This window comes from Rattus norvegicus, chromosome X (genome assembly GCF_021556685.1).
Source record: "Rattus norvegicus strain SHRSP/BbbUtx chromosome X, alternate assembly SHRSP_T2T, whole genome shotgun sequence".
In the NCBI taxonomy this organism is placed as follows: domain Eukaryota; kingdom Metazoa; phylum Chordata; class Mammalia; order Rodentia; family Muridae; genus Rattus; species Rattus norvegicus.
The window spans coordinates 125,128,280-125,155,586 of NC_141554.1; the positions used below are offsets into that span (position 1 = coordinate 125,128,280).

General features: G+C 42.4%; 2 protein-coding genes and 1 non-coding gene across 3 annotated transcripts; 1 reads left to right on the forward strand and 2 right to left on the reverse strand.

The window, feature by feature from the left end:
• Positions 1-2,818: 2,818 nt before the first annotated feature.
• Ndufa1 (NADH:ubiquinone oxidoreductase subunit A1) lies at positions 2,819-6,461 on the reverse strand. Its single transcript, NM_001108813.2, has 3 exons — positions 6,274-6,461; positions 5,121-5,210; positions 2,819-2,965 (listed from the first exon to the last, which is right to left on the reverse strand). Exons 1-3 carry the CDS (start codon positions 6,373-6,375, stop codon positions 2,945-2,947), a joined length of 213 nt encoding a protein of 70 aa, NP_001102283.2. The 5' UTR covers positions 6,376-6,461; the 3' UTR covers positions 2,819-2,944.
• Positions 6,462-6,526: 65 nt separating this feature from the next.
• Positions 6,527-7,751, forward strand: Rnf113a1 (ring finger protein 113A1). Its single transcript, NM_001014791.2, is given in 1 exon segment — positions 6,527-7,751. A coding segment is annotated over 1 exon segment (1,026 nt). The 5' UTR covers positions 6,527-6,676; the 3' UTR covers positions 7,703-7,751.
• Positions 7,752-21,092: 13,341 nt separating this feature from the next.
• Positions 21,093-22,524, reverse strand: Rhoxl (reproductive homeobox like). The gene is made up of 3 exons (NR_173353.1): positions 22,322-22,524; positions 21,541-21,739; positions 21,093-21,280 (listed from the first exon to the last, which is right to left on the reverse strand). It is a non-coding gene; the product is annotated as a reproductive homeobox like (transcript).
• Between the last annotated feature and the right edge of the window lie 4,783 nt (positions 22,525-27,307).

Consider the following 27,307-nt stretch of genomic DNA (forward strand, 5'->3'; position numbering starts at 1 on the left):
ACTAGACTTGTTGCTGCCTTGGTCACTCTGGTTTTTTTTCTTTTGCCTTGTATAAATATCCTTGGGTGGGAGGGTTCTAATTCTCCACTGGGTAATGCAATCACAATGTATAACAATAGTGATTTCCCCCAAAGCATTGCCAGTCAGATAGATTAATGATTTAACATAAGATTTCTGAGAAAAAAATTTTTAAATATGTACTGTTAAAAAGATTAGGTCAAGGTGCTCTTTATGTACAATGAATTAAATCAGGTCAGGGTGTTCTGTCAGCTGCTTTGTAGCAGTACACCCAGGGCACATCGTAAAACCTTCTCAGTTACTGAATGAAAGGCATGCTAAGGTCAGGAAGTAAAACTAAGGCAAGCCCAGTTGCTAAGGGCTCGTGAGTTTCAGTGCCCGTTGTTTAGATTGAGTTCTGTGTCCATTTGTAAAATCTGCTTTTCCTGGTTTTATAAATTTGCTGATAACCTTTGGTGTGCATCTTGAGGACTTACTGCATGTAGACTGGGTAGAGTCTTCTTTTTTGTTGTCTCAAAAAAAGTAAAAGATCTCTGACCTAAAGTTCTCTTGTTAACCATACATTTACTTTGCTATAAGAACAATATAAGAACAGGTAGATGGTTAATCGTGTCAGATGAATAAGAACTGTGTTAAGTTAGAATAACATGATGTCTACTCCTTGCTTGTAACTGCAAACTGCTACTTGCTGGTACAAGATAAACTGGCTGTTAAACATATTTGGCTTGCTCAAATCTGTTACTCCATAATAGAAAAACTATTACTTTAGGACATAGATGTATTATGGGAAGAAATCACATAAGAAGCTGAATGATCAGATGTGGAATTTAGAATAACTTGCTTTTAAAAATATAAAACCTGGGGGCTGGAGAGATGGCTCAGTGGTTAAGAGCACTGGCTGCTCTTCCAGAGGTCCTGAGTTCAATTCCCAGCAACCACATGGTGGTTCACAGTCATCTGTAATGAGCTCCAACAACCTCTTCTCATGTGTCTGAAGATAGTGATAGTGTACTCATATACATTAATCTTTAAAAAAAGAGAAATGGTTATAACGTGATTTTTCCTGCATGGGGATTTAATTAAGGCATATAAAGACTAAGAGAAAAAGTTGGTGGAGCCTGGTTTCACCTACTGAGTGCGTGTGTGCCTGTGTGTGCGCGCACGCGCGTGCAAGTGCGTGCTGTGACTGCTTTAGTCACTGCCCTCACATCTCCTTGGATCCCTAAACACACCGATAGAGCAGGCTTCTGGCAGTCTCTTGTTTCTGCCATGCTTCATACCCCAGGTTAGCTGGTGTCAAGGTTGCAGGTGATTCTCCTGCTTCTGCTTCTCATCTTGCAGTAAGAGTGCTGGGATTACAGATGCATGCTACCACATCTAGCTTTTTTAAAAGATTTAAATTTTCTGTGTCTCTCTCTCCATGTGTAGGTACGTGCATAAGTGAATACTGCATTCCTGAGGTCCACAAGCTGTGGGACCCTCTGGACCTGTTGTTATAAATGGTTGTAATCACCAATATGGATGCTGTGAACTGAACTCAGGTCCTCTACAACGCAGTAAATACTTAACCACAGAGCCAACTCTCCAGCCTTAAGTTCTTATGTAAAATGGGGCTTCTGGGGATTGAACTCAGGTAATTATGCTTGCACGGCTAGCATATTTACCAGCTGAGGCTTCTTGCCAACCTGGTTGAGCCTTTTGATCCCTCAAAAGATAAGGTGGAAGTCTCTGCTCAACACAGAAGCCTCAGAATTGTTTTCAATCCTTTGCAACCCTTAAGAGATCAACATTTCAGAGGAGGAAACTGAGGCAGGATAGAAAGTAACAATTATGGGGACATAGGAAAGGAGCCCCTCGCCTTGGAGTCTGACTGAAACTTCTCTCTAGTTGAGAAGAATTGCAGCACAATTAATGACATTTGTTGTAAAGGTTGTCAACATTAAGAATAACATTTCTTTATATATAGATATGTTAAAATAGCAATGAACTAGGCTTAAGGCCTGAATGTGTAGGACCTTGGGTAGGGAGGGACTGAACATTTTCTAGAAATCTCAAACAAGACAATTAACATTTAGAGTGAAAATAACCTACCTAGACCACTTTTTACACATTTTTACCTTACCACTGTAATCTAGACTATAATCCCCCCAGAAAGTTTATGATAGCATTTGTTTCTTAGCAACCCTTTAAAGCTAGCAACTTCAAAACCTACTGTACTGGCTAGCTTTATGCTGACTTGACACAAGCTGGAGTCACTAGAGAGCCTCAATTGAGAAAAATGGCTCTGTCGACTGTAGGGAAGCCTGTGGGCATTTTATTAATTAGTGATTGGGGGGGGGGGGCCCAGCCCATCATGGATGGTGCCCCTGGGCTGGAAGTCCTGGGTTCTCTAAGGGATCAGGCCGAGCATACCATGGAGAGCAAGCCAGTAAGTAGCATTCCTCCAGTGGACTTGGCATCAGCCCCTGCCTCCAGGTTCCTGCCCTCACTGCTTTTGATGATGAACTGTTATATGGAACTGTGAGTGAAATAAACCCTTTTCTCTTCAAGTTACCTTTGCTCATGGTGTCTCATTACACCAATAGTAACCCTAACTAAGCCTCCTACCAAAATCCTATATATGACTATTGTAACAGAAAAAAAAGAAGACTCTTCGAGAAGCCCACACCCACTCTCTCAGATGTGTCTTAATTTCTTCAGAGTGCCTCTATTTCTCTCTTACCACTCATGCTTATGCCTATACAAAATTATCTTTACTAAACCCTTATTGTGCTTCATAGAAAAGAAAAATGACTTTAGATTTTTTTTTACTTTTTATTATGCATTTCATAACATGTGCATAGTATATAATATGCTGCACAGCCTTCTAACAGGAACAGATGACCATAGCTGAGTAATTTTTTTCATCAGCCAGGAAAATGCTTCCTTAGTCAATGTTCTCCAGGCCCTGTAAAACAGTTTGAAAAGCAGAATGTGAGGATTCTGTTCCCATCAAAATGTAGCATGTTGTTTAATTTCCAGTGTCACAGAATAGCATTCTGTTACTAAAACAAGTGATTTCACATCTTGCATTTCTCTAACTGCAACAATAGGAAGTAAAGTGGCTTCATAATCATTAAGAATGGCCACTAAAGGAGGCTCCTGTTAAGACAGGTTCTGACTCCACAGTCCTAGTTGGCCTCAAAGTCAGATTCACTTGCCTCTATCCCTAGAGTGTTGGGATTAAAGGTGTGTGACTATACCATGCCTGGTTTTATTTTTGACAACTTCTCATGTAATTGAAGTTTGTCTTAAACTCCCTATGTAACCAAAGGGGAATTTCTGATCCTCCTGCCTCCACCTCCCAAATGCTAGGATTGTGGGATGCACCCCTCTACCTGGTTTACTTCATTTTCTGACAGCAGCAAACATATCACTATAAATGAAAAGACCTTTCCTTCACCCTAACTGGAGCTACAGTCAAGTAATCGTTCACCTCCTGGGTCCTCATATGCAGCCCCCTGCCATGAATCAGAGGACCAAACAGTAAACTGTCTCACACAACAGTACTGAACACAAGGTGAATACTGCATGTCTTCATAGGTGATGAAATAGAGAACCCACCTGATTCTGTCTCAAGAAAACAAAATCACTTCCTTAAGGCAATCAAGTAGTAGCAGAGCCAGGGTACAATGACCCTAACTCCAAAACCTTTGCCCCATAAACATCCAAAGACCTAAAGTGGACACAGTAGTGCACATCTGTAATCCTAATCCCAGTATTCAGAAGGCAAGTTTGTTCTAAGTTTGAGGCTATTAGAAGCAAGGGCAGAAGTTTGCTCAGAGTTTGAGGCTATTGTAGGCTACACAGCAAGCTCCAGACCGGTCAGGCCTATGTAACAAGTGCTTGTCTCCAAAAAAAAAAGACAATAGCACCCCTGCAAAAAACAAACAAACAAACAAAACAAACAAACAAAAAAACCCATTCACAACCAACTGCTTACGACTACTAGAAATATGTAATGACATTCCTTCTGGGCAAATATACCATAGAGTAAATGAAAGCACGGAACAGCAAGGCACAGGTTACGTGTACATGAGATGTATTCTCACACAGCACTGAACTGAGCCTCTGTGCAGAACTTTTTACTCATTCTACCCATGTTTTCTCATCTATTAAATGAGCACAAAATTTACCTACATTCACCGTGGGGGAATTCATGAGGTAGGAGCAGCTATTACGTGATTTATGAAACCTAAAGAATTATGAGGGCGAGAGGCAGAGGTATGGCTTTGTATGCAGACTTGTCAACCTGAGTTCAATACCCAGAGCTCACAAGGGTGTGGGCAGAACTGACTGCCTTCAGATTGTCCTCTGACCTCCACATATAACCTGCACTCACCAACTCAGACCATACATAAACACATGAAACTATAACAATTCTTTTTTATGTTTAGTTTTATGAGCTAGTATCTTACTAGGTGGCCCAAGTTAGCCTCAAAATCACAGTTCCCCCTGCCTTAGCTTCCCAGGGGCTAGGATTACAAAGCACATGTCACCATGACAGCTCTATCCATTCTTTAAATAAGGTACTAGGGCTAACAAGATGGAACCATGAGTAAAAGTGCCTGCCACTAAGACTGAGGGCCTGAATTTGATCCCTGGGACCCACATGATAAAAAGAGAACTGACCCCCCCAAGCTGTCCTCTCACCTCCACATTTATACCATGGTGCATATATATGAATAAAGATGAATTTAAAAATAAATACCTAGGCCTGCTAGTATACACATTTTATCCCAGTACCCAGGAGTCAGAGGTAGGCCAATTTAGGACTTCAAGGTCAGTTGAGTATACATAGCAGGTTCCAGGCAAGCAAAGGCTAAATATTAAGACCCTCCTTGTCTTAAACTACAAATAAACCAACCAACCAATCAGATAAATAAATGGTTGTGCCCTTCATATGCCCATGCATGAGCAAGTCTACCCACATACACATACACCAAAGATCATTATATATGTAAAAGATTGTATACTACATTAGTAAAAACCATGCAAATTAGATGAGCACTGTAGGACCTTAGCTAAGGCATTACCAGACCACAATCTTTTAGTCAACTTACCTTGGACACATAGTAGCGATTGACACCAGAGATGCGTCTATCGCGTTCCATCAAATACCATTGGTAATGAACTCGAGCAACTCTCTTTTCCTTCAAATAAAGGACAATGCAGTTAATAAATATAAGTGATCCAGTAAAAAGATATATCCAACGGTTTTTCTTAAATGACACCCTAGAGGCTAAAGAGATAGTTCACTGGTTAAGAGACTCTGCCTGCTATTCCTGGGTGCTCAACTGCCTTCCCAGCACCAATTTGGTGGTTTTTTTTGGGGGGGGGGTGAGTGTCATAACTGCAAGTCCAGGAGAGACAAAATACCCTCTTCTATTCTTCATGGGTGCACACAGATAGGAGCAGACACACATACAAAACTAATAAATATTTACCAAAAGAAATGGTTCACTAGAAAAGTAGAATTCTCCTTAAAACAAAAGCTAACACAAAGCTAAAAATCTTCTAAATAAAAATCAAACCGCGGGTAACTGACTTCTCAGATTTCCTCTCCCTTTTTTGGTTGGGGGAGGGGACCAACACCACTGATTTGGTTTCCTTGTCCTCTTTCTCTATCTCAACTTTTTTTTTTTTTTTTTGAGACAGGGTCTCACTGTAGTTGAGGCTTTCCTGAACTTGACTGCTCTTTGCTCCTGCAGAGGACTTGATTCGTGGCACCCATTTCTGGTGGCTCCTAACCTCCTTTTAGGACAGTTCCAAGAGACCCGGGGACCTCTCTTGATCTCCGCGGGTACCTGCACTCAAGTGCACAAATACATCCACCAAATCAATTAAAAACTGTCCACAAGGAGATGAATGACGGGAAGGAGCGGGAACGCGACTACCTTTCTCCTCTGCCTAGGAATCAGGGCCTAACTCCTTGTAATCTACCTTGCTAACTGCCAAATAGATATTTTGCCTTCTTGGACTACTCCTCCTCAGCCGAAAACTAGCTACGGTTTACTAAAGTAAAAGGTGGAATCCCAAGTCTCCGCTTTCAGGCAACATTAAGAGAAGGACCCCCTTAGATGGCTTCGCCTTCACTGAATGACAGCGAATCCAAGCGGCCACCGTCCCCCACCGTAAATGGCCACTGTCCCCCACCGTCCCTAGAGGAACTCTCGAGACCGCAAAGCCCACCCGCGGCAGAGTCGGCCGCCTTACCTTGCCCCCGTTGGTGAACTTGTGGATGTACGCAGTGGACACCCCGGGGATGACCAGGCACACCCCCATAATGGCGAGGCCAGGGAGAATCTCGAACCACATCTCCTCACCGTTACTCACACTCCAACCCGTCACCGTTACCGGCTCCTCAGAGGTGACCGGGGGCTTCACCGCTCTTCCGGCAGCACGCGAGAGGGGCGGTGCCCCGTACCGCTCAGTAGGAAGCGACGGCGGCTGCGAGGGCCCAAAAGTAACTGGCGTTCGCGGTCTGGCAAGCATTCCCCGGCGGTGTATTTTTTTTAACCCCCTCTTGTCCGATTCACTGCAGCAGAGACCACCAAGAGGTGTGACGACCGGAAGCGGTCCCGTAGGTCACAGCAGTTTCAGAACTTGGGGATCTCTAATGGCGGAGCAACTTTCTCCAGGGAATTCTACCGGTAAGGTGTGCACTTTTCTCTTCAAAAAGCCTGGCCGGAAAGGAACGGCTGGCCGCCGAAAGCGCCCGCTCTGTGATGAGGGGTCCGGGGACAGCGGCAGCAGCAGTGACGAAGGCAGCGCTGTGGTCCGCCCCGAGAAGAAGCAGGCTACCCACAACCCGATGATACAGAAGACGCGTGGCAGCGCTAAACAGAAGACAAACTACGGCGGTTTGAGTAGTGAGGATGAGAATGAACCTGAGGGTCTTGGCGTGACCTACAAGTCTACCCGTTCAGCAAAACCCGTAGGGCCCGAAGATATGGGGGCGACCGCTGTCTATGAACTGGACACTGAGAAGGAACGAGATGCACAGTCCATCTTTGAGCGGAGCCAGAAGATCCAGGAGGAGCTGAGGGGCAAGGAAGATGACAAGATCTATCGGGGAATCAATAATTATCAGAAATACGTGAAGCCCAAGGATACATCTATGGGCAATGCTTCCTCCGGGATGGTGAGGAAAGGCCCCATCCGAGCCCCTGAGCATCTACGTGCCACCGTGCGCTGGGATTACCAGCCCGACATCTGCAAGGACTACAAGGAGACTGGATTCTGCGGCTTCGGGGACAGCTGCAAATTCCTTCATGACCGTTCAGATTACAAGCACGGGTGGCAGATCGAACGTGAGCTTGATGAGGGTCGCTATGGCGTCTATGAGGATGAAAACTATGAAGTGGGAAGCGATGATGAGGAAATACCATTCAAATGTTTCATCTGTCGCCAGACCTTCCAAAATCCAGTTGTTACCAAGTGTAGGCATTATTTCTGCGAGAGCTGTGCACTGCAGCATTTCCGCACCACCTCGCGCTGCTATGTCTGTGACCAGCAGACCAATGGCGTTTTCAATCCAGCGAAAGAATTGATTGCTAAACTTGGAAAGCATCGAGCTGAAGCAGAGGGTGCTGCCTCTGATTTCCTAGAAGACCCAGAGGAGAGTCCAGTTTCCATTATTTAGATTTTCCGTAATCCCCAGCCTTAAAATAAATATTTTGTTGTTTCTTAAAGTCTTTTGGTATCTTTCTTTCTTTTTTAAAGGGCACGAGTGGCAGAGAAGGAAGGCGATGGAGTAGCGCTCCAGAGGGAAAGTTTCAAGATAGGTATTATCTGGAATTTTAGCCCTGAAATAAATATTCCACTGGTGAGTATTTGCAGAGCCCTATTGCATAAGTTATGTGGATGGGAGAAGTTCATTGAAAAAAAAAAAGCTAGGATTTACTTGAGGCAACCAAAGTTGTGATGACGTCAAGAACTGAACCTATTTATTATATCACATTTTAATACTTTAGAAATTTAATGTTGAATGTGTTAACAGGAACAAGTGCTGTTTTAAAATTCACATTTGGAGGGAGGGCTTGAGTTGGTTCTCGATCGCTTGGAGAGTGTTTCTGGCAATCTTTGGACAGTTGTCCATGCTCTCCTTGAAGCACCCATAGGTAACCCCCATTTCCACAGATGATGGGAATGCTCTCTGATAAGTTGACAAATATGCAAGATATTATTCTCATGTGGCTGTCAAGTGCTTGAAATGTGCACGTGGCCACTGAATTGGATGTTGCACTTAACTGAATTTGTGAACTTGGAGATGGCAGAAAGCCTAATGCTTTATCATCTGTAATCTGAAACTATCCCTGTCCTCATAGATTCCAATAGGACTAATCACACCACGTTAAAATTAGTGTACCCCTATTCACAATTGTTTGGGAACCAGCTTAGTGCTTGGTATATGCTAAGAAACCAATAAGCAGAAAACGTTTTAAGACACAGGATTTAGCTCCAATTCCACACTGAAGGATTTTAAGGTGTATTCTGTAGGTAATGGGGAGATGAAAATAACAAATGCATTTGGTTAACATTTCTGAGATGCAGAGAGGACAGGCCAGATGAGCAGTAATATTTTAATGATAAAACTTGGCTTGGGTGGATATAAGAAAACAGAGGGAAGTATATGTTGAGTTAAAGGGGCCTTTAGTCATGTTTATTAATCCGTTTAAAGAGATTCTTTGAACAGACCTTCTTAAGCACAGTGTTTATGATAGAGCCTAATATCAATGAATAAAATAGGCACAGGTCCAACTTCATAGAGCCATTCAGAGAGTAGCAAAGGTGGTGAGTATGGGAAAAGAGTATACTGGGTTGATCGCAGAATTAACGGAATCGCTTGGGCCGTGATATGGCTCAGTGGGTGGAAGCCCCTGCTGTCCCACCTGACCACTGAATTGGACCCACACAGGGGAGGGACAGAATTGCCTCTCAAAGGTTGTCTTCGGATCTTTAAGTACACACAGAGAATATAGTAAATAGAATGTAAAGGGGAAAATAAGAATGAACGCCAACCCTAGGGTTGAGGGAAGATGGTTCAGTACAAGAGCAACTGCCTGGAATACCCAAGGTGGGAGCTGGGGAGGGGGAGAATTGAACACCTGCCGAGGAGGTGTTTACAGACATGAAATCACCTTTTTCTTGAGAGTTATTTTGTGTGTGTGTGTGCTTAAGTATATGAGGGCATCATGTGTGTATACTGCCTTTGAAAGTCAGAAGAGGGCATTAGATCACCCCAAACTGGAATCAGGGCAATAATGAGTTCATACGCGATCCTTTGTGTGAATAGCAAAGGCTTTTAACTGCGGAATCAACTCAAAAGCCCCACGAACTCACATGACTAGGACGGATTCTGTAGTACATGTAACTGAGGTCTATGAGCAGTTTCCTAGAAAGGGTGTTTGAGAACATGAAGAAAAGTAGCATTTAAGAGATGAGCGGAAGTAATAGTTAAATAGGAAAGAAAAGAGGATATTGTAGAGAAAAAAAACTTTTGCAAGGCAAAGGGGGAAAAATGAACACAACATGGCCAAGGAGGTAATGGGTAAGGGTGCTTGCTGGGAAAGCTTGAGGACCCGAGTTCAAATCCTAAGCACCCAGCTATAAAAACTGGCCACGATTGCATACCCCTCAGCTTTGCGGGAACAGAAGCAGAAAACCTAGTAAAGCACTGAGAGATGGCCTGGTGGCTAGGAGTGTCTGCAGTTCAAACCCAGTGAACTGACTTTGGATCACTGGAACTCATGTAAAAAAAAAAAGTTACAGTGGTGTTTGAATCTCAATAGTTCTATAATGGAATGGGAGGTGGAGACAGAAGAATCCTCCTGAAGCTGAGGGCCAGCTAAACTGAAGAACACAGAGCAACAAACGAGAGATACCCTGCCTCAAAAGCAAGACAGGGAGGCTGAAAATGCAGTTCAGCAGTTAAGAGTGCTTAACTATCCCAGAGGACCCGCACTGGGCAGTTCACAGCTGCCAGTAACTCCAGCTCCAGAGGATTAGTGCCCTCTTCTGGCCTGCCGGTGTTTAGACCGCTCTACAAAAGCATTGCTGTGCTTGTGTGCTACCACACAGAAACACGTGCTGCCACACAGAAACAAGCACACACATACACAGAAATGAATGTCTTTAAAAGATGGAGGCTAATACTTCAGTATGCCACCCCTCAAACACACACACATTAAATGAATGAATGAATGAATGAATGAATGAATGAATGAATGTAAGTTTTGAAAGGCTGAAGAGAGCCAGAAAGATGGCTTGGAAGGTAATAGAGGGTTGCAATCCAACCTGAATCGGATGTACCAATCCTTTTGGTAAAGGGAAAGGCCTTCGCATGAGCACCATAACAAGCCACCCCATCCTCGGCACACAAATAATAAGTAAATATAGTTTAATTATTTAGTAGTGGTGAGCAATAGAGAAAACCAACGGACATCAAATTCTGATGGAAATACACACACACACACACACACACACACACTAGTATGTACTGTAGTAAAAAATAGCTGGGTATGGATAGATAGAGAAACATTGTCTCAAAAAACAAAATAAGCCTTTTTTTTTTTTTTTTTTTTTTTTGAGCTCGGAAGATAGCTCCGTCAGAAAGGTGCTTCATACACAAGCATAAGCACCGGAGTTTGAGTCCCCAGAACCCATGCAAAGTGTGGTAGCATGCAATTGTAACCCTAATACTAGGAAGGTAGAGACAAATCCTTGGTGAGCCCAGTCAGTCAATGTGAACTTAGGAGAGCCCCAAGTTCTGTCAGAGATCCTGTCTTAAATTAACATGGTAGGTGGCTTGTGGGGAACAACAACCAAGGTTAACTTCTGGCCTACCTACACACACACAAAGACACATAATAAATAAATATTTAAAACTTATTTTATCTATTTATTATATGTACAAATATCTTACCTGTATGTATGTATGTATGTACGTACGTATGTATGTATGCATGTATACCATGTTCATGTAGTGCCTGAGAGGCCAGAGAGAGCATTAGATTCCCTCAGATTGAAGCTACTGATGGTTGTTAGGTACCTTGTGGGTGCTGGGAATTGAATCTGGGTCCTCCAGAAGAGACTAGTGCTTTTAACCACAGTGCAATCTCTCCTGCCCAAACTAATGTTTTCTTGGTTAAGTTTTTAAACTAGGGCTGCTGAGATGTTTTAGTGTGTAAAGGGCCTTCGGTCAAACCTGATGCTCTTGGTTCCATTTTTAGAACATACTTGATGGAAGGAGATGGGTGCCTCTAATGGGATGTCACCTGACCTACACGCATACATGCACATTCACACACGGACACGGACACGGACAGTGACACGGACACGAGCGCGCGCGCGCGCGCGCACACACACATACACACACACACACACACACACACACACACACACACACACGATTTTTAAGGGATGGTAAGATGTCTCCACAAGTAAATCTTGAGGACCTGAGTCCCATCCTCCAACCACCAGGCAGAAAGAAAATGTTTATTCTTTAACTTTGCTCTCCCACTTCCTTGCCCTGGCAAACAAACAGATATGCACACACACAGCAAAGGTATTTTTTTAATTATTAAATTTATTTATCAGGGATGTATGGACACCACATCATTCACATGGAGGTTAGAGCACATGCCATGGGAGTTCATTCTGACCTTGCATGTGGTCCCAGGGGTCAAACTTAGGCTATCAGTTTTGGTGGCAAGGGCTTTTACCCATTGAGCCATCTTGCCAGCCAGTCCAGTAAATAGATTTTTTAACGCTTTCTAAAGGGCCAGTGGAATGTGCTGACCAGTACATTCTACCAAGTACCTGCTACCAAGTCTGAACATTAGTGTTTGATTTTGGGACCCACGCAGTCTGAGGATTGAGCTGATGTGGCTGAAATATCTTCTAATCACATGGACTTCATTTACCTGGACCCATGCATATGGACACATACCAACTAAGTCAAAGAATGAATTAAGAAATCATTATATTTTTATTTTTGTGCTTATGTATTATGTACACCACATGCACGTATAATAACTGCAGAGGCCAGAATAGGGTGTTGGATCTCCTGGAAGTAGAGTTATACAGACGATTGTCAAGTGCCACATGGTTACTGGGATCCCAAGATGGGTGGAGATGGTAGAAAGTAGAAACATTGTCCCAGACAATGAAACTATTAACATTAAGGGTTCATTGGCCCCGGACCCTTCCGCTTTCGGCTCCTCTACATCCTTCTGAGTCTTGTGTTTTGCCCTATAGGTTTGAATACAGAGACATGCTCCAAACCTCACTGCCCTCAGACCTGTACTAGGAAACTGAGGAAGACGAGCACAGAGAGGTAATAGCTAACATGAACGAAGACCTACATTCCATCTTGACCTTTGCACACCGATGCCCACTCTAAGTGTGTGGTTGTACTGGAGAGAGGAAAGATATGAAAGTTGGTCTTTTGAGATAGGAATAGAGATTACAGCTCCCTGCCGTTGGATCTCCTAGTTACGAGAAACAAGAGGAGTTTTCATTGCAAAAACTTGGGGTTGTGGAACAGAGGCTTCCCTGCGCACATGGATGAATACATATATGTGAAAGAAACCCTCCTCTCAAGGAATGCACAGTAGGAAAATGTAATCCAATGCCTACAACGTTAAACTTCAAGAAATTCCTTACGAAAGATTCTGGCTTTTGGGGAACAGGGAGAACCTGAGGAATCAGACCTCCAATGTCACAGAAAGAAACCCTGGGCCTACTATCCAGAAGAAATTGTGTCCCCTTTAGGTCTCCAGACCTTTGGGTTCTAACAAAACTCTTCTATCCAGGCCAGATCTCCAACCAACTTTCCCTTCCAGAGAAACTATTTCACTCAACACACCTGGAACCAGAGCCCCACCTCCTGCTCTTCAGGAAGCTGGAGGATTCCTATCCCTGCTTTCCACACTTGACAAGGTCCACCACTTAGTGAATCAGCTAGGATTTCTGGTTATGTTATGGTGGGGGTAGTTAATCCCCCCCATACTACTGTCAGTCTATTGGCCGACAAGGCTCGTGACCAGGAGCAACCCAAATTAATGTTAAGGGACTTAAAAAAAAGGCTGGAACTTGTCTAATATACAAAATCTTTAAATCTACACATTTCCCCTTATTTCTGATACCTGCTATTCTGCCTTTGGGTTAACTCATCTGGACAACAGCGATATATACTAAACACGTGAGACTACCTGCTGGGCATGGTTTGACTAAATGTGCCTCTTCTGATGCTTGATGAAATGAGAAACTCCTTTTATGCACCTTTTGCTTAGATATATCTATATAATTGGGGAAAGGAGAGAATATATTTTAATATGGATCCTGGACTAGAAAGAAATAGAAATAAATAAATAAAGAATAAATGAATAAAGAAAGAATAGAAAAAATAGCTATGCCTGTCCTCATTCCACTCCTGGCTGGCGCGGCATAGCCAGTTCAATAGTCACAGGAGCCTCAGCCTTCATCGTGGGGGTTGAAAATTTTAAGGAACGAAGTAGACAGGTAGATGAGGACCCAGAGGTACCAAAAGATTCCAATTCTGGATGAGAACAACAGTTAGCTCTCTTTCAGAAGTGGTTCCAAAACATCAGAGGCTTAGACTTATTTCTCACGAGACAAGGACTGTGTATGGGTTTGGAAGAAACCCGTTGTCTCTATGTTAATCGAGCAGGAGTAATTGAAAAGCAAAATCTGGCCATATTTGGGGGAAAACCTCAGAAAGGTATCGGTACAAAGACATGAATCAGATAATTGGTACCATTTCTCTTGGTCCCCTGGCTAACTGCCCTGCTATCAGGACTGACTGGACCTTTAATTCTCATCCTAATTGGATTAATGTTGTGGTCCTTCATCTTAAATCCCATGGCCAATTGTGTACAACAAAGGAGTAAGTCAGTCAAATTAGTGGTTCTTAGTACCTACCACACCCCTTTAGAGTAGGTTGAGTCCATAATTTGACTCATTCACTAAGACTGGTGGGGAATATCATAGGCCCCCAGGCCTTAGCACAATGACCTCTTTCAGACCATAAAACTCAGCACATAGACAGTACTACCTGCCAAAATAAAAACAGAGACCTAATTCATCAAAGTCTGTAGTTCTGGGAAAGTCTTTAAATGGACTGACCTCGGGCTTGGCTTCTGTAGTTCTGCTTCTGGGTAACTGTTCTTCTTAACTAAAGTACACCAATCCAAGACATGTTTTTTGCATTTAAAAACTCATCCTGAGAGAGGCTCAGTGCTACGCCAGGATCCCAAACACCCAGTGTAGCAGCCTACCAGAGAATAAAGACTTTCTGTTGTTTTAAATCCATATCTGATAGTCTTCTCTGGTGAGTACCTCAAAACACCAGTAAAATAAACAAATAAAAGTGATAAAAATATAAAAGAAAAACTGAGCCATTTGAGTCAGAAGGATGGCTTCTGGAGTGTAGGAGTTCAAGGCCAGCTTGGGTAATATAGAAAGAGTGTTACAAGAAAAAATAACAAGACTAACATTCTTGTTAGACATTCTGACATTTGTGTTACCACTGTGTCAACTGTGTACAAATGCCAGCTCTGACTACCTGTTTCGATTTCAGATAAAAAACATACTCACTTCTGCACCTCTGACTGACATAATGTTTTTTTTTCTGATCAGTTTAATGAGAGCAGCCTGTGTTTCTTACATTGTTACCAAGGAGGAAGAGGAACATGAAGGCTGGCACAGGCAGCAAGTGGGACTGAGCTTACAAAAGTTGAGTCCTAAGGAAGCTCAGAGCTGAGAAAAAGAGCCATTTAAACCTAACACAGATCCAATCTTGTGTGTATTATGGGGACATTCAGTTTCCATTAGCTTTTACTCTACATCATGACTATGGAACTAACCAGGAAAGGACGTGAATGACACCCAAAGGACAGGCAGGAATCTGGATTGTGGAAACGGAGGTTGACAGAATGAAGGTTAGGGAAAATTTATTTATTTATTTATTTATTTATTTATTTATTTACTTATTTATTGAGTGCCAAGAGTGACCAACTTACAGCCCATAAACTGCATGTATCTCAAGAAAGCTACCAACACATTTGTAGATGACAACACCAGGTTATAACATCAGCAGTTTGCACATACTGGACACAGTTGGCCTCGAACTTGCTATGGAGTAGAGGCAGGCCTCAACTATGCAAGCCTCCCATCTTGACCTCTCAAATTCTGGGATTACAGGCTTGTGCCACTTTGTCTAGCTTCAGGGAGGCTATATCTGTGCGTACTTGCACTAGAAGCTACTTTATGGCTATAGCAAGAATGACTGAAGACCTTGCATGACTAAGTGGCCGCAGAATCAGCTCAGTGGTAGAGCACTTGCCTGGTAAGTGCAAGGCTAAGGACATAGCCCCCAGTCATACCAGGCCTCCTGGCATAACACTTTTTATGAGATTGCAAGAGCTGTTGAATGTAGTGCCCCACGAATATAACCCCAGCACTTTGGAACTGGAGACAGGAAGACTAGGAGTTCAAGGCCACCTAGGTAATATGAGACACTGTCTGAAAACAAACAAACAAACAAACAAACAAACAAACAAACAGCAAAGGGGATTTACATTTTCAAAACTTGAACTTCATGCTTTAAAAAAAAACACAATAGTCTCCCCAAATATTTATTTTTTCTAATCTTCCCAGAATACTGTGCTGGTTAAGTTTGTTGGTTTGTTTGTTTTAGCCAACTGGACACAAATTAGAGTCATCTGGGAAGAGATAGTTTAACTGAAAAAAAAAAGGCCCAGTAAGATTGGTTTGTAGGTAAGATTGTAGGGGAATTTTGTAAACTTAATGTTTGAAGTGGGAGAGCCCTTCTCACTGTGGGCAATGCCATCCCGAGGCAGGTGGTTCTTTGTGGTATAAGAAAGCTGGCTAAGCAAGGCCTGGGGAGCCAGCCAGTAAGAAGCACTCCTTCAAGGTTTCTGCTTCAGTCCTTGCCTCCTCCAATGAACTATGACTCAGGATTTGTAAATCAAACCAACCTGTTCCTCCCCAAGTTGTTTTCGGTCATGATCTTTATTACATCAATAGAAGTCAACTAAGACAACTTCTTAACCAATATAGACTCGTGATTCCCAAAAAATCTGCTAGGATAATGGCTTTGCTAGGATTTCTTCTCAAATAATGAATTGGACCTCATTCTATACAAAGGACTTTGATAACGTTAGGTCTCTAAGTGTATAGAAAGTCTTCAAACTCTTAGGTTAGCATATTTGACCATGTTGGGAGGATCTGTGTCTGTTAGCAGTTAAAAATATGATAGGATTAAAAAAAAGAAATGAAAGTAGATGTGTAAGGGGGTGGGGGATATGGGAGGAATTGAAGGAGGAGAAAGAATGTGGGGAAGATTTATTGTATGTAAGTTTTTTAAATAAAAATTGTTCTGTTAAGAAAAACTATGGTAAGAGGGGCTGGGGTTGTGGCTTAGTGGTTAAAAGCACTGGGGTGCTCTTGTATAGGAACAAGATTTTGATTTCCAGCACAGGTATGGTGGCTCACAACTATCTGTAACTCCAGTGCAGGGAAACTGATGCCTGTTGAGCCATCTCTTCAGCTCATACAATCTATGTTCTAAAAATATAAGACAAGGAGAGCCTGGTACTAGCCTTGGGTTTGACCTTTGAACTTGACAGCCGCGATGCAGGCAGAGAACTAGGGTACTTTAAAAAATAAACATTCTTGATACATTTGTTTTATTTTTTTCTTTCAAACCTACTTTCTCCGATTTCTTTGCCATCCCCATTTCTTTATTAATTGTCTGATCTCACCATTGTATTTTGTCCTGTATTCATTTTTGTCAAGAGACTACTTACTTTCACAAGCTCCAGTAATTTTATAAAAAAATTTAAAGCGTTCTTTAATGTTACTTATTTGTTTTAAAGTACATGAGTATTCTGACTGTATGTATGACTGTATGACCACGCACCACTTGCATGCCTGTTATCAGAGGAGGCCAGCAGAGGGCACCAGTGTGTGTGTGAGTGTGTGTAAATTAAATATCAACACGTGGCTCGGCTGGAATTTGCTGTCTAGGCTGGCCTCAAACTCGTGGAAAGATAAATCTGCCTCTGCCTTCTGAGTCCTGGGATTAAGGTGTATGAAACCATAATTAGTTCATAAATGCCTTTTTAAAAGATGCAAGATCATTCCATTTTTTTCTTTTGAGATAGGGTCTCACTATATAGCCTTGGTAGGCCTGGAACTTACTCAGTAGAGCAAGGTGGCCTTAACTCACATAGATCTACCTGCCTTTGCCTCCCATGTACTAGAATTAAAGGCACATGCCATCATGCCTGGATTATTTTTTTCTTTTTTCCAAGTAGACTATTAAATCACAGGATACTATGACTTTCTTGGGTGTTGGCTTAACAGTCCATGAAGGGCAGTTGGTTTTATATCCTAGAATGCAAAGTCTGGTGATCTAGTATAGCCCTGTATGAATGTTTATCGGCATAAGCATGGCCATATCAAGGACCCCAAAGCTTCAGAACCATGGGATTACCTTCCCTAGTCTATGTGTGATCTTTACGAACATTGACCTTTAGCTAAAACCCCTGTGTCCTGGATGACTGCAGCTGGAGACTGCTCTCCTACAGAGATCCTCTACTGAGATTAGTTAACTCACTTCCTCCTTGGTCCTGTACACAATTAAGAAGTTTTAGTTTCCTTGATCCTGTTGGTGCATCTCCATCAGAGCACAGAGCCTACCCGATCTTAGCCTCCTTTTGTCTTCCTTTCTTCATTTTCTGTTCCTCCAGTCTAGGCCAATCCAAAAGCCATTCAGATCTCCAAAACAAAGCATACCTAATGGCAATTTGGAGTCTATGTCACGAAGCTAATGTATCTTGAATATTTTAAATTACTTCTAGTCCAGTTTTTTTTTGTTGCGGTAATTATTAAATAAATGGTATCTTTTATCCCGTCCCCGCCCTATAGCCGGCACCTTAGGGCCACGTGGCATCTTCCGGAACACCTTCATCTCAGAGGCGGCCGATTCCAGTGCCACGTCACCTCTAGCTATCCTCTAGCCCTTCCTGGTGGTCTCTTTGCTCCCACTAGGGCGCGCCCTCTCCTAGCTGTTTCTCTGCTAGCCAGGAACTCACTGGTCCTAGCTACCCAGTAAAATCAGGACACTAGAGGTCCAAGAACGGCTGGCTTATCGCGGCTGCCTGTCGCGGACTCCGTCCACACTTCCAGCAACGGTCCCCTAGTAATTATAATATAAACTCCCAGCAACCCATTAAAATCAAGACTCAATAAGCTGTAATTTAGCAATCAGATTTATATGTTAAATTCTCAATCCATAATACGTCCACACAATAAACTCACAACCAATTGATAAAGATATAAACCGCCCATCTAGATAAATTGACCCATAGAAATCGATCCCTTAAGAAATATTTATAGGGCTGGAGAGATGGCTCAGCCGTTAAGAGTGCCGACTGCCCTTCCAGAGGTCCTGAGTTCAATTCCCAGCAACCACATGGTGGCTCACAACCGTCTGTAAAGAGATCCTATGCCTTCTTCCGGTGTTTCTGAAGACAGCTACAGTGTACATATAATAAATGAATAAATCTTTTAAAAAAAGAAATATTTATAACTACCTATGGACATTTAAGACCACCCAGATCTGGGTCGTCCTTCTCGGTCTCCATCTTGATTCTTCTTCTTTCCTCTTCTCTCCTGCCTTACCAAAACTCTGTCCCCGCCTTACTTTTTACTGTCCAATCATGGGCCTTGATCTAACTTGTGCCGGCCCTCACCTGCATATAGACATCAATTTACATTTTATAATAATTTTTATAATGTTCTATGAAAGATGAAAATGTTGAGCATGTACTGTAATGTTTAAAAACTAGTTCCACTGCAAACGGAGTTTCAAACTAAGTTACTGTGTCAAAAAAGAAAAATCTAGAAGGCAGCAGGACCTTATTTTTAGGTTCAAGATTGTTAACCACAAGATGTTTAGACCTTGACTCTAGCCTTAGCCCCTTTAGTAGTTGAGTGTTGACAGCAATCTAAAAAGAAGACTGATCTCAGAGCTACTTCGGCACCTCTGATTGGCATAATTTTTTTTTCTCTTGGAGCTGGAATTACAGGTGTTTGTGAGCTGTTTGAAGCTGGGAATTGAACTCAGATCCTCTACAAGAGGATCAAGCACTGTAACTTCCGAGTCTTCACTCTAACCTCAGCTTAGGAGTATCTAAGCTATCTAAGCAAACTGGGCCAAAATTCACTAAAAACAAACCACCAGCTCAGCAGTTTCTCCCCGTAATTGCACACAACACGCACTATAAGAGAAACCTAATAAAAACACTACACAGTGCTACAGTACAGATACGGCAATAAGTCTGAGCACCTGGGAACCTCAGATAGGAGTATTGATTGCCGTGTATTCTTAGTCCAGTCTGGATACCTAGTGAATATATAAGAAGCCAGTCTCAACAAGCCTGTCTCAACCAAAACAGAGGGGGAAAAAAGCCCAAAATATAACCAGAAAAAGTCTTTAATACTAGAAATGTCTGGGGAAAATATTCAGAGCTCAAAATTGTGCCCTATCTTCAAAGTATATTCAAAGTAAGTTGAGTCATTGAACTTACTGTTACCCTTTATTCTAGATGTGTGCATATGTGGGAGGGTGTGTATGCATAGCAGAGCAGAAGCCCTTGGAGGTCAAAGGCATCAGATTTTCCAGAGAGTAAGGTAAGGTACTCCTTACCTTAGTACTGGGAACCAGAGTCCTCTGAAATAGCACTATAGCTTGCTCATAAGTACTGGGCCATTTCTCTAATCCTGAGGGTTTGTTTTTTATGATTACATGTATTCTGAGCGCATCCAGTGAAGGTTAGAAGACAACTTTCTTGGAGTTTTGTCTCTCCTTTTACCCTGGAATTGAGCGCAGAGTTTCACACTTTTGGGGCAAGCACTTATATCCTCTGAGCCACCTGCCCTGGCTCCTAGATTCTTTGTTTCAATTTTAGAGAAATGTCCAAGCTGTTAAAGTTTTACCAACAACCACACCATGTACTTCAGCAGCGTCTTAAGATGACATAACTAGTTTAGAAAAATTAAAATCTAGGGTTAGGACTTTTCATACTACATTACTACAGGCTAAAAATAGGACAGTCAGACACTTTGACTGTTGAGATATCTCCACCAGAACTAAATATGTATTTAAATATGTATTTAATTGCTTATATAGTGTGCTTGGGTAAATTGAACTTTTATCTCAATGCCACAACGTAAGTTTGTTCAATTCGCTAAGTCTGTGTGTTTTAATTTAAAAAATGAACATATGGATGTTTTGCCTGTCACACAGGGAAACAGGAAAAGTGTCAGATCTCCTGAAACTAGAGTTAAAGGACATTGGAAGCCACCGTGCGGGTTCTGGGAATTGAATCTGGATCCTCTTGACTGCTGAGTCATCTCTCCAAACAGGTCTTTAAAATGATTATTGGAACCGTAATGTTAAGTCCCGGGGAACAAATTTGCAAACTTCCCAATTTAGAATGGGTACTGAACTCAATCCCACCCAGAAGTATTCCTTAAACACCTACACCACTGCTACACAGTTACATTTTACTTAACCCCCCCCCCCCCCCCCCCCCCGGAGCTGGGGACGGAACTCAGGGCCTTGCGCTTGCTAGGCCAGCACTCTACCGCTGAGCTAAATCCCCAACCCCACATTTTACTTAATCTTACACAGCAAACAGGAGGTGCAGGTTGATTCCTTTTCTTTTTTTCTATTAGTAGCTTACAGTTCTTTTGGTGAGATTCCCATTTGATGTTTACTCAATTTTGTTTATTATTTTTTTTTTTTGGTTCTTTTTTTCGGAGCTGGGGACCGAACCCCGGGCCTTGCGCTTCCTAGGTAAGCGCTCTACCACTGAGCTAAATCCCCAGCCCCTCAATTTTGTTTATTATCCCCAAATGCCAATTTTAATATTCACTTTGCAAATATCGGGTAGGGAATGAAATGCGACGCTAAGTTATTAGATTTCCAATTCCTCAAAAATTTTATTAAATTTCACAAACATTGGGCCAGTAGCCAAATAACAAGGGGAAAAGTGAAATGTCTTCTTGCATGTTTTAGAATGGCTTCTTGGACATTTCTTCTGGTCCACTGCGCTCAACGGACTGAGCTTGGGATTCAGCAGTTGCTGGTACTCCAGGTTCCTTTCTGAGGGAAATAAAACAACAAATGTTCAAGATTTTATAATAGGTAAAGTGAAATATAGTCAACTGGTGGTGAGCCTCCTGTCTCTGCCTCTCCAGTGCTAGGATCCTAAGAGTTGGGGACCCTAAGCTTAGCAAAGGTGATAGAACCCACCAAATGGGCCCCCTACAGCCTCTGACTATGGGGGGAAGGGAAGGAAGCTTGGAGAAGCCCAAGGGGTCCCCCCAGAAAAGACTTCGAGCTCCCTAGAGCAAGAGGTTTACCTCATAAACACGTTGGGGAACTGAGTGCGTTGGAAGACTCGATCCAGCTCTTGAAGCTGCAGCCCGCTGAAGGCATTGCAGATCATGCTGATATCAGAATCACCCGGCAAATGCTGGATCCTGCCTGCAGCTTGCAGGGCTGGCTGGTTCTGGTCACCGTGGCCTTTGATTCCCGCATCATTCTTGGCTCCGGGCATTCCTGTACCGAGAAAACCAAAAGTATTGCCTTCTGCTGCTCTTCCCAAATCAGATTTAGGCCAAATTTGGTCACCACTATCACCACCTCCCCCAACATTGATCATAAGTGGCTTCACTTTTGAAAAAGAGGATAGAAGGAGATGAAGATACCACGAGGCAGATAGAAGGCATTCTAACCCGACACCCAAAGGCTGCCACCAAAGAGTAGCATCTGCGGCGTCTCTCTATCCTAGCCACATGTGTATCTTACAAAGCATGTTAGAGTAGCATCTGCGGCGTCTCTACTATTCTAGCCACATGTGTACCACACAAAGCCTGTAGTAGCATCGGAGGCGTCTCTACTATCCTAGCCACATGTGTACTACACAAAGCTTGTAGTAGCATCGGAGGCGGCTCTCTATCTAAGCCACCCGTGTACCTCGCAAAGCCTGTGGTAGCATCGGAGGTGTCTCTACCATCCTAGCCACATGTGTACCTTACAAAGTTCGTTTTTGGGGGGGAGAGGTATACCCTCCGAATTCCCCTAGAGGTTTCTTTGGGCAGCGATGGCCGCCAATTTCTCTATTGCAGCCCAAGTACCAACCTTTAGCTCCTTCCAAGGAAGCATCAGTTCCCAGGCTCTGATAGCGGGTGTCCTGGTTCTCGAACTTGCGGGCTTGATCCATTTCGAAGGTCTTCTTGAAACTTTAGGCGCTTGGAACTCTCTCAGGCGGTCTGCTCTGCGAGATGGCGACTGGACTGTCCTCGCGCTGCGCTGCCGCCAACTGTTTTGCTCCAAGCTTTGAGGGGCCAAGGGAGATTGAACCTACTATGACGTTCACAAGGCTGATGATTGGACAGCTAGCTGTGACGTGCAGGACGATGGGGATTGGATACATTGCAGGCAAGCACTACACTGGCAATTGGACAAGCTAGGATGTGCATAAGGTTTGTGATTGGATGGGCTGTGATGGTTTGACGCTGCAGATTGAACTGTCTAGGGGATCCTGTCCTTGGGGGTTGGACGGCTATAACAGGCACAGTGGTGGGCATGAAGTGGGGATTGAACAAGAAGCAGGCATGTGATTGGATAGATTTGGAGGCATATCAGGTTTGTGATTGGATGGGCTGTGATGCATTTGTTGCTGCAGTTTGGACGTCTAGGGTCTTATGTCCCTGGGGATCGGATAGGCTGGGAGGCACATTCTTACAGTTCTAGGGATTGGAGGGCTAGAATGTGCATATCTGTGATGCTGGGGATTGGGCAGATTGCAAATGGCACGATATTGTGGGGATTGAGTAACATGCTTATGGGAGTGGCTGTTGGGAGGAAAAACATGCGTCTTGTGGAGGAGGGGCATAGGATCGAAACTAAGGGTGAAATCTCGCGAGAGCCTCCGAGAGTGTGGAGAAAAGCCCAGGTGCGCATGCGTGCATTTATGGTGTGCACATGCGCACTTAGGGTGGAATGCCTTCGTGCCTCGAGCTACACAGAACTGGAAGATCAAGTTTCTCAAAGCTCAGCTAGTTTGGAAGAAAGGACTTGCCCCAGGGTTCTGGCCCATTCTCTCCCAAAGTGTCTAAGTCGTAAATAAGAGGAAACAATGAGGCAGCAGTTTATAAGCTTTATAAGTTTGTCCAAACACATATGAGAAGCTGAGGGCACTAAGCGTGGCAAGGTATCCAGGAAAAACTACAACCTGACTGGCAGCTGCAGGGAGAAGTAAAGCAAGCAAGCAGTTTAAAGCAAAGAGCTTTCAGTTGACTGGGGCATTTTGACCCGGACTTTCTAGAACAGGGTGTGGTACTTCTCCAGGGAGTCAGTGGTAGAAAATGGGGAAAGGTGTCAGTTTCAGTTTAAACCAGCAATGGAGCCAGCTGAGACAAAATGGAGGAAGCTTTGCTTTGTCACAGCAATCAGATAAATGTACAGACATATAGAACAGTGATTTGAATCTGGGAAGTTAGAAAATACGTGATTTGAATCTGGGAAGTTAGAAAATACATGCTCCTCCATGACCATTTCCTATTCTTTTTCAAAACACGATGCAGGTGACAGGAAGTTCTTAGGTAACAATAGAGATAACCAAAGAGGAGAATTAGTATTTGAAACTAGAATGCCCAAATCTACTTCTTTGCTGAAATTTTAGTATTAACACCAAAATGAAACACTATCCTTCAACAGTCACAGAGGCTGTTACACAAAATAGCTATTGCGGGGAAGGACAGGATAGGGTGCGCAGAAAATAGATCTTTATGTATTACCTGTGACTTTAAAAAAATGCCTTCGCTCCTGTAAGAAACATGAACAAAAGCCCCAACAACCTATAGATTTGCAGTCCAATCTGTCCGTTTCATTTATGGGTAAACACTCAAATGAATTAAGAGCAGAACCTACACAGATCCTTGTAAACCACATTCACGACAGCATTGGTCATAGTAGCTGACAACGAATGTACCCATGTGCCTTTTAATAAATGAGTTGCTGAAAAGTGAAACATAATCATACAGAATGAACTATTTATTATTTATGATGTGTATTACGTTTTTATGTAAATTACTTATAGTGCAATACATATATGGGATATTCATTATTGATACTTAGAAAAATAATGAAATCCTGGGTTCTATCTTCAGTTTTTGATACTGCAAACGAAAACAAAAGCTTCTGAAATAAAATAAAGCATTTCTTTTTGGTTTCTTGAGACAGGGGTCTTGCTACATATACTCCAGGCTGGCCACATCTTCTGAATTGTCATGTGCTGGGGTGGTGATGGGGTGGTGGTGGGTTGGGGTAGCCCCAGCCGGGGGGGGGGTTCTTTCTTGTTGGTTCTTCTTGAGGCAGTGGAGGGGGAAGAGCATCGGTGGAGGGTAAGACTTTGTCTCACGAGATATTTAGGGTTGCTGTATAATAATAAGTTTATTTATCTAAGTCTAAGTTACTATGTTACTGTAGCTGATTTACTTATCTATGTCTAAGTCACTAGGCTCTGCTACTGTAACCGACCGCCTTCTGTGTTCCTCTGAGGCCAGAAACTGCAGTCTCTGGCATTTAGCACTTTATTCTAAAACAGCAGGAGATAAAGGATTCATTGCTAGAGTCTTTTCCCTTTTGTCTCTATGGTTCTTGCTTGTCAGGCTAGGGGGAAGTTTGGAGCAATAAACTCCTACTGAACCAAGAGAAGTGAATAGCTAGCTCTTGCAGAAGGAAAAACTTTTACATAGGCAAATATGCATAATCTTTTTTTAAAAGATTTATTCATTCATTTATTTACTATATATAAGTACACTGTAGCTGAAACCAGAAGAGGGCATCAGATCTCATTGCAGATGGCTATGAGCCACCATGTGGCTGCTAGGATTTGAACTCGGGACCTCTGGAAGAGCAGTCAGTGCTCTTAACCACTGAGCCAACTCTCCAGCCCCCAAATATGCATAATCTTAAATAAGTTCATATACTGATTCTTGAATGTGCATTTATACATTCCCACTCAAACAAGTTGGGTTGAACTTCCATGCATTCTCACAATTACATTCTTTTTTTAGTATATGTGCTGCCGAAGCGAGCACACAATTACATTCTTACACACACATGCATAATTCTCACAATTATATACTTACACACATCCATACTTACATTTGCATATGGAGCAAAAGACCAAGCACCAGTGCAGAAAGAACTCACTCTATTCTGGATGAAAAAATGAGCTCCAATCTTTTTCCATAGAGAAAGAAAAAGCTTCTACCCTTTTAATGCTAAATGAATCAAACCCAAGTTTGTAAGAAAAAAAAAGCTTTGTTTAATAAAACTATGCCTGGGGGTTGGGGATTTAGCTCAGTGGTAGAGCGCTTGCCTAGGAAGCGCAAGGCCCTGGGTTCGGTCCCCAGCTCCGAAAAAAAGAACCAAAAAAAAAAAAAAAAAACTATGCCTGCCTTGCTATTAAGAAATGACCTGTTCTGTTCCATGGTAAGGAGAAGCCTGCTCCTTCTGCTCTCTGTAGCTTCTTTTTTCCTCTTTCCTCCTGCATTCTGCACATTGCCCTCAGTATTTTATGTTACAGAGAGTCTCTAAGTTATTCCACTCTGCATTCTCCTTCTAATCTTGCTCTCTTCCTGCCCTTATGTCCCAATAATGCTCTTACTCTCAATGCCTTTTCTCCTAATGCTATGCCTATACTTCTAAATTCTTCTTGAGTTCAGTTCTGTCTAAAAAAGTGTTCTGTCTAAAAACTCTGCTCAGTTCCTTTCTCAGCTCGGTTCTTCTCAGTTCAGATCTTCTTAGCTCACTTCTTCTTAGCTCAGTCACAACTCTTCTCTTATACTCAGCACTTAAATATCTTTCAGAATACATGATCACATGTTACAAAGTTCATCACAAGTTCACACAAAAAATAAAATCATAAATTGAAATAAAAGTTCACAACAGAGAATGTTTACCTGCATATCCATTAGGAGTAATTATTTGGCTAAACATCCATCACCTGTCTCAGCTCCACAGGTTCACTGAAGGGTTAAAATCATAACTAAGTTATTAGTGAAATTTTATATAGATAAATCCAGTCAATATTTTATCCTCTGTCCTAGCACCTATAACAAATCATTAGTTCCCTTTTTATGACCTTTGGTTAATTGTTTTACAGCCTCTTAGAATGTGCTCTGAATAGGAGAAAGTCTGGTTACCATCTAAGGGCCATTAACTGGTGACACTTGGGAGACTGGCAGAGTTCTCACTGCAGTTTTGACTATCAGAAAAGGACCTAGTAGCAGTCCCACTATAAAAGAGCTTAATAATCACTGATATAATTTTAGGAATACTTATAGGATCATAATAAGACATAAGAAGTCATCTATTTGTCTATATAGCATCACTATGAGACAGTACATCTTTGTAGATGTGCATAGACCTGCTCCAAAGGGGGTGTGCTATTACTTAATGATTGTTATATATATTTAATAATAACAACAGGAAAACATTTTAATAGCAGGAATCTTTCCTAAAATGAATCCCTTATAGCCTTGCTTAATAAGGGTGAACGGTCGCAGATTATATAATAATCTGAGGCTGGCCATCTCAGGATGATCACCTGCTTGTTATTAGCTTGTCCCGTTATAGCTCCTGACAATCATTCTTCCACATCTATATTTGTTGCAGTCCAGGCTTACAACATTATTTCTGTTACGTTACATTATAACTGAACCTTGTATACATTGTGCTAATAGGATAAATAAAGGATAAATTACATGTTTGTGTGTGTGTGTGTGTGTGTGTGTGTGTGTGTGTGTGTGTAGCGTTCAAATTCATATAGGTAGAGTAGTGTTGCCTGGGGGTTAGAGGATAGAATACTGAGAGATTATGTTTAGTGAACGTGAAGTTTCACTCTGGGAAGGTATAGAGTTGGGGAGATGCAATGCCTGGTGGTCATAGTTGCTCAATGGAGTCAATGTACTTAATGCTACTAATAAGTGTGCTTTTTTTGGTTGTTTTTGGAATACAGGGTTTCACAGTGTCACCAAAACACAATTGAGCATGCTATTGAATGTGGGATAAAATTGCTCAATATGTAAATATTGTCAGAGAAATTTATGGAAC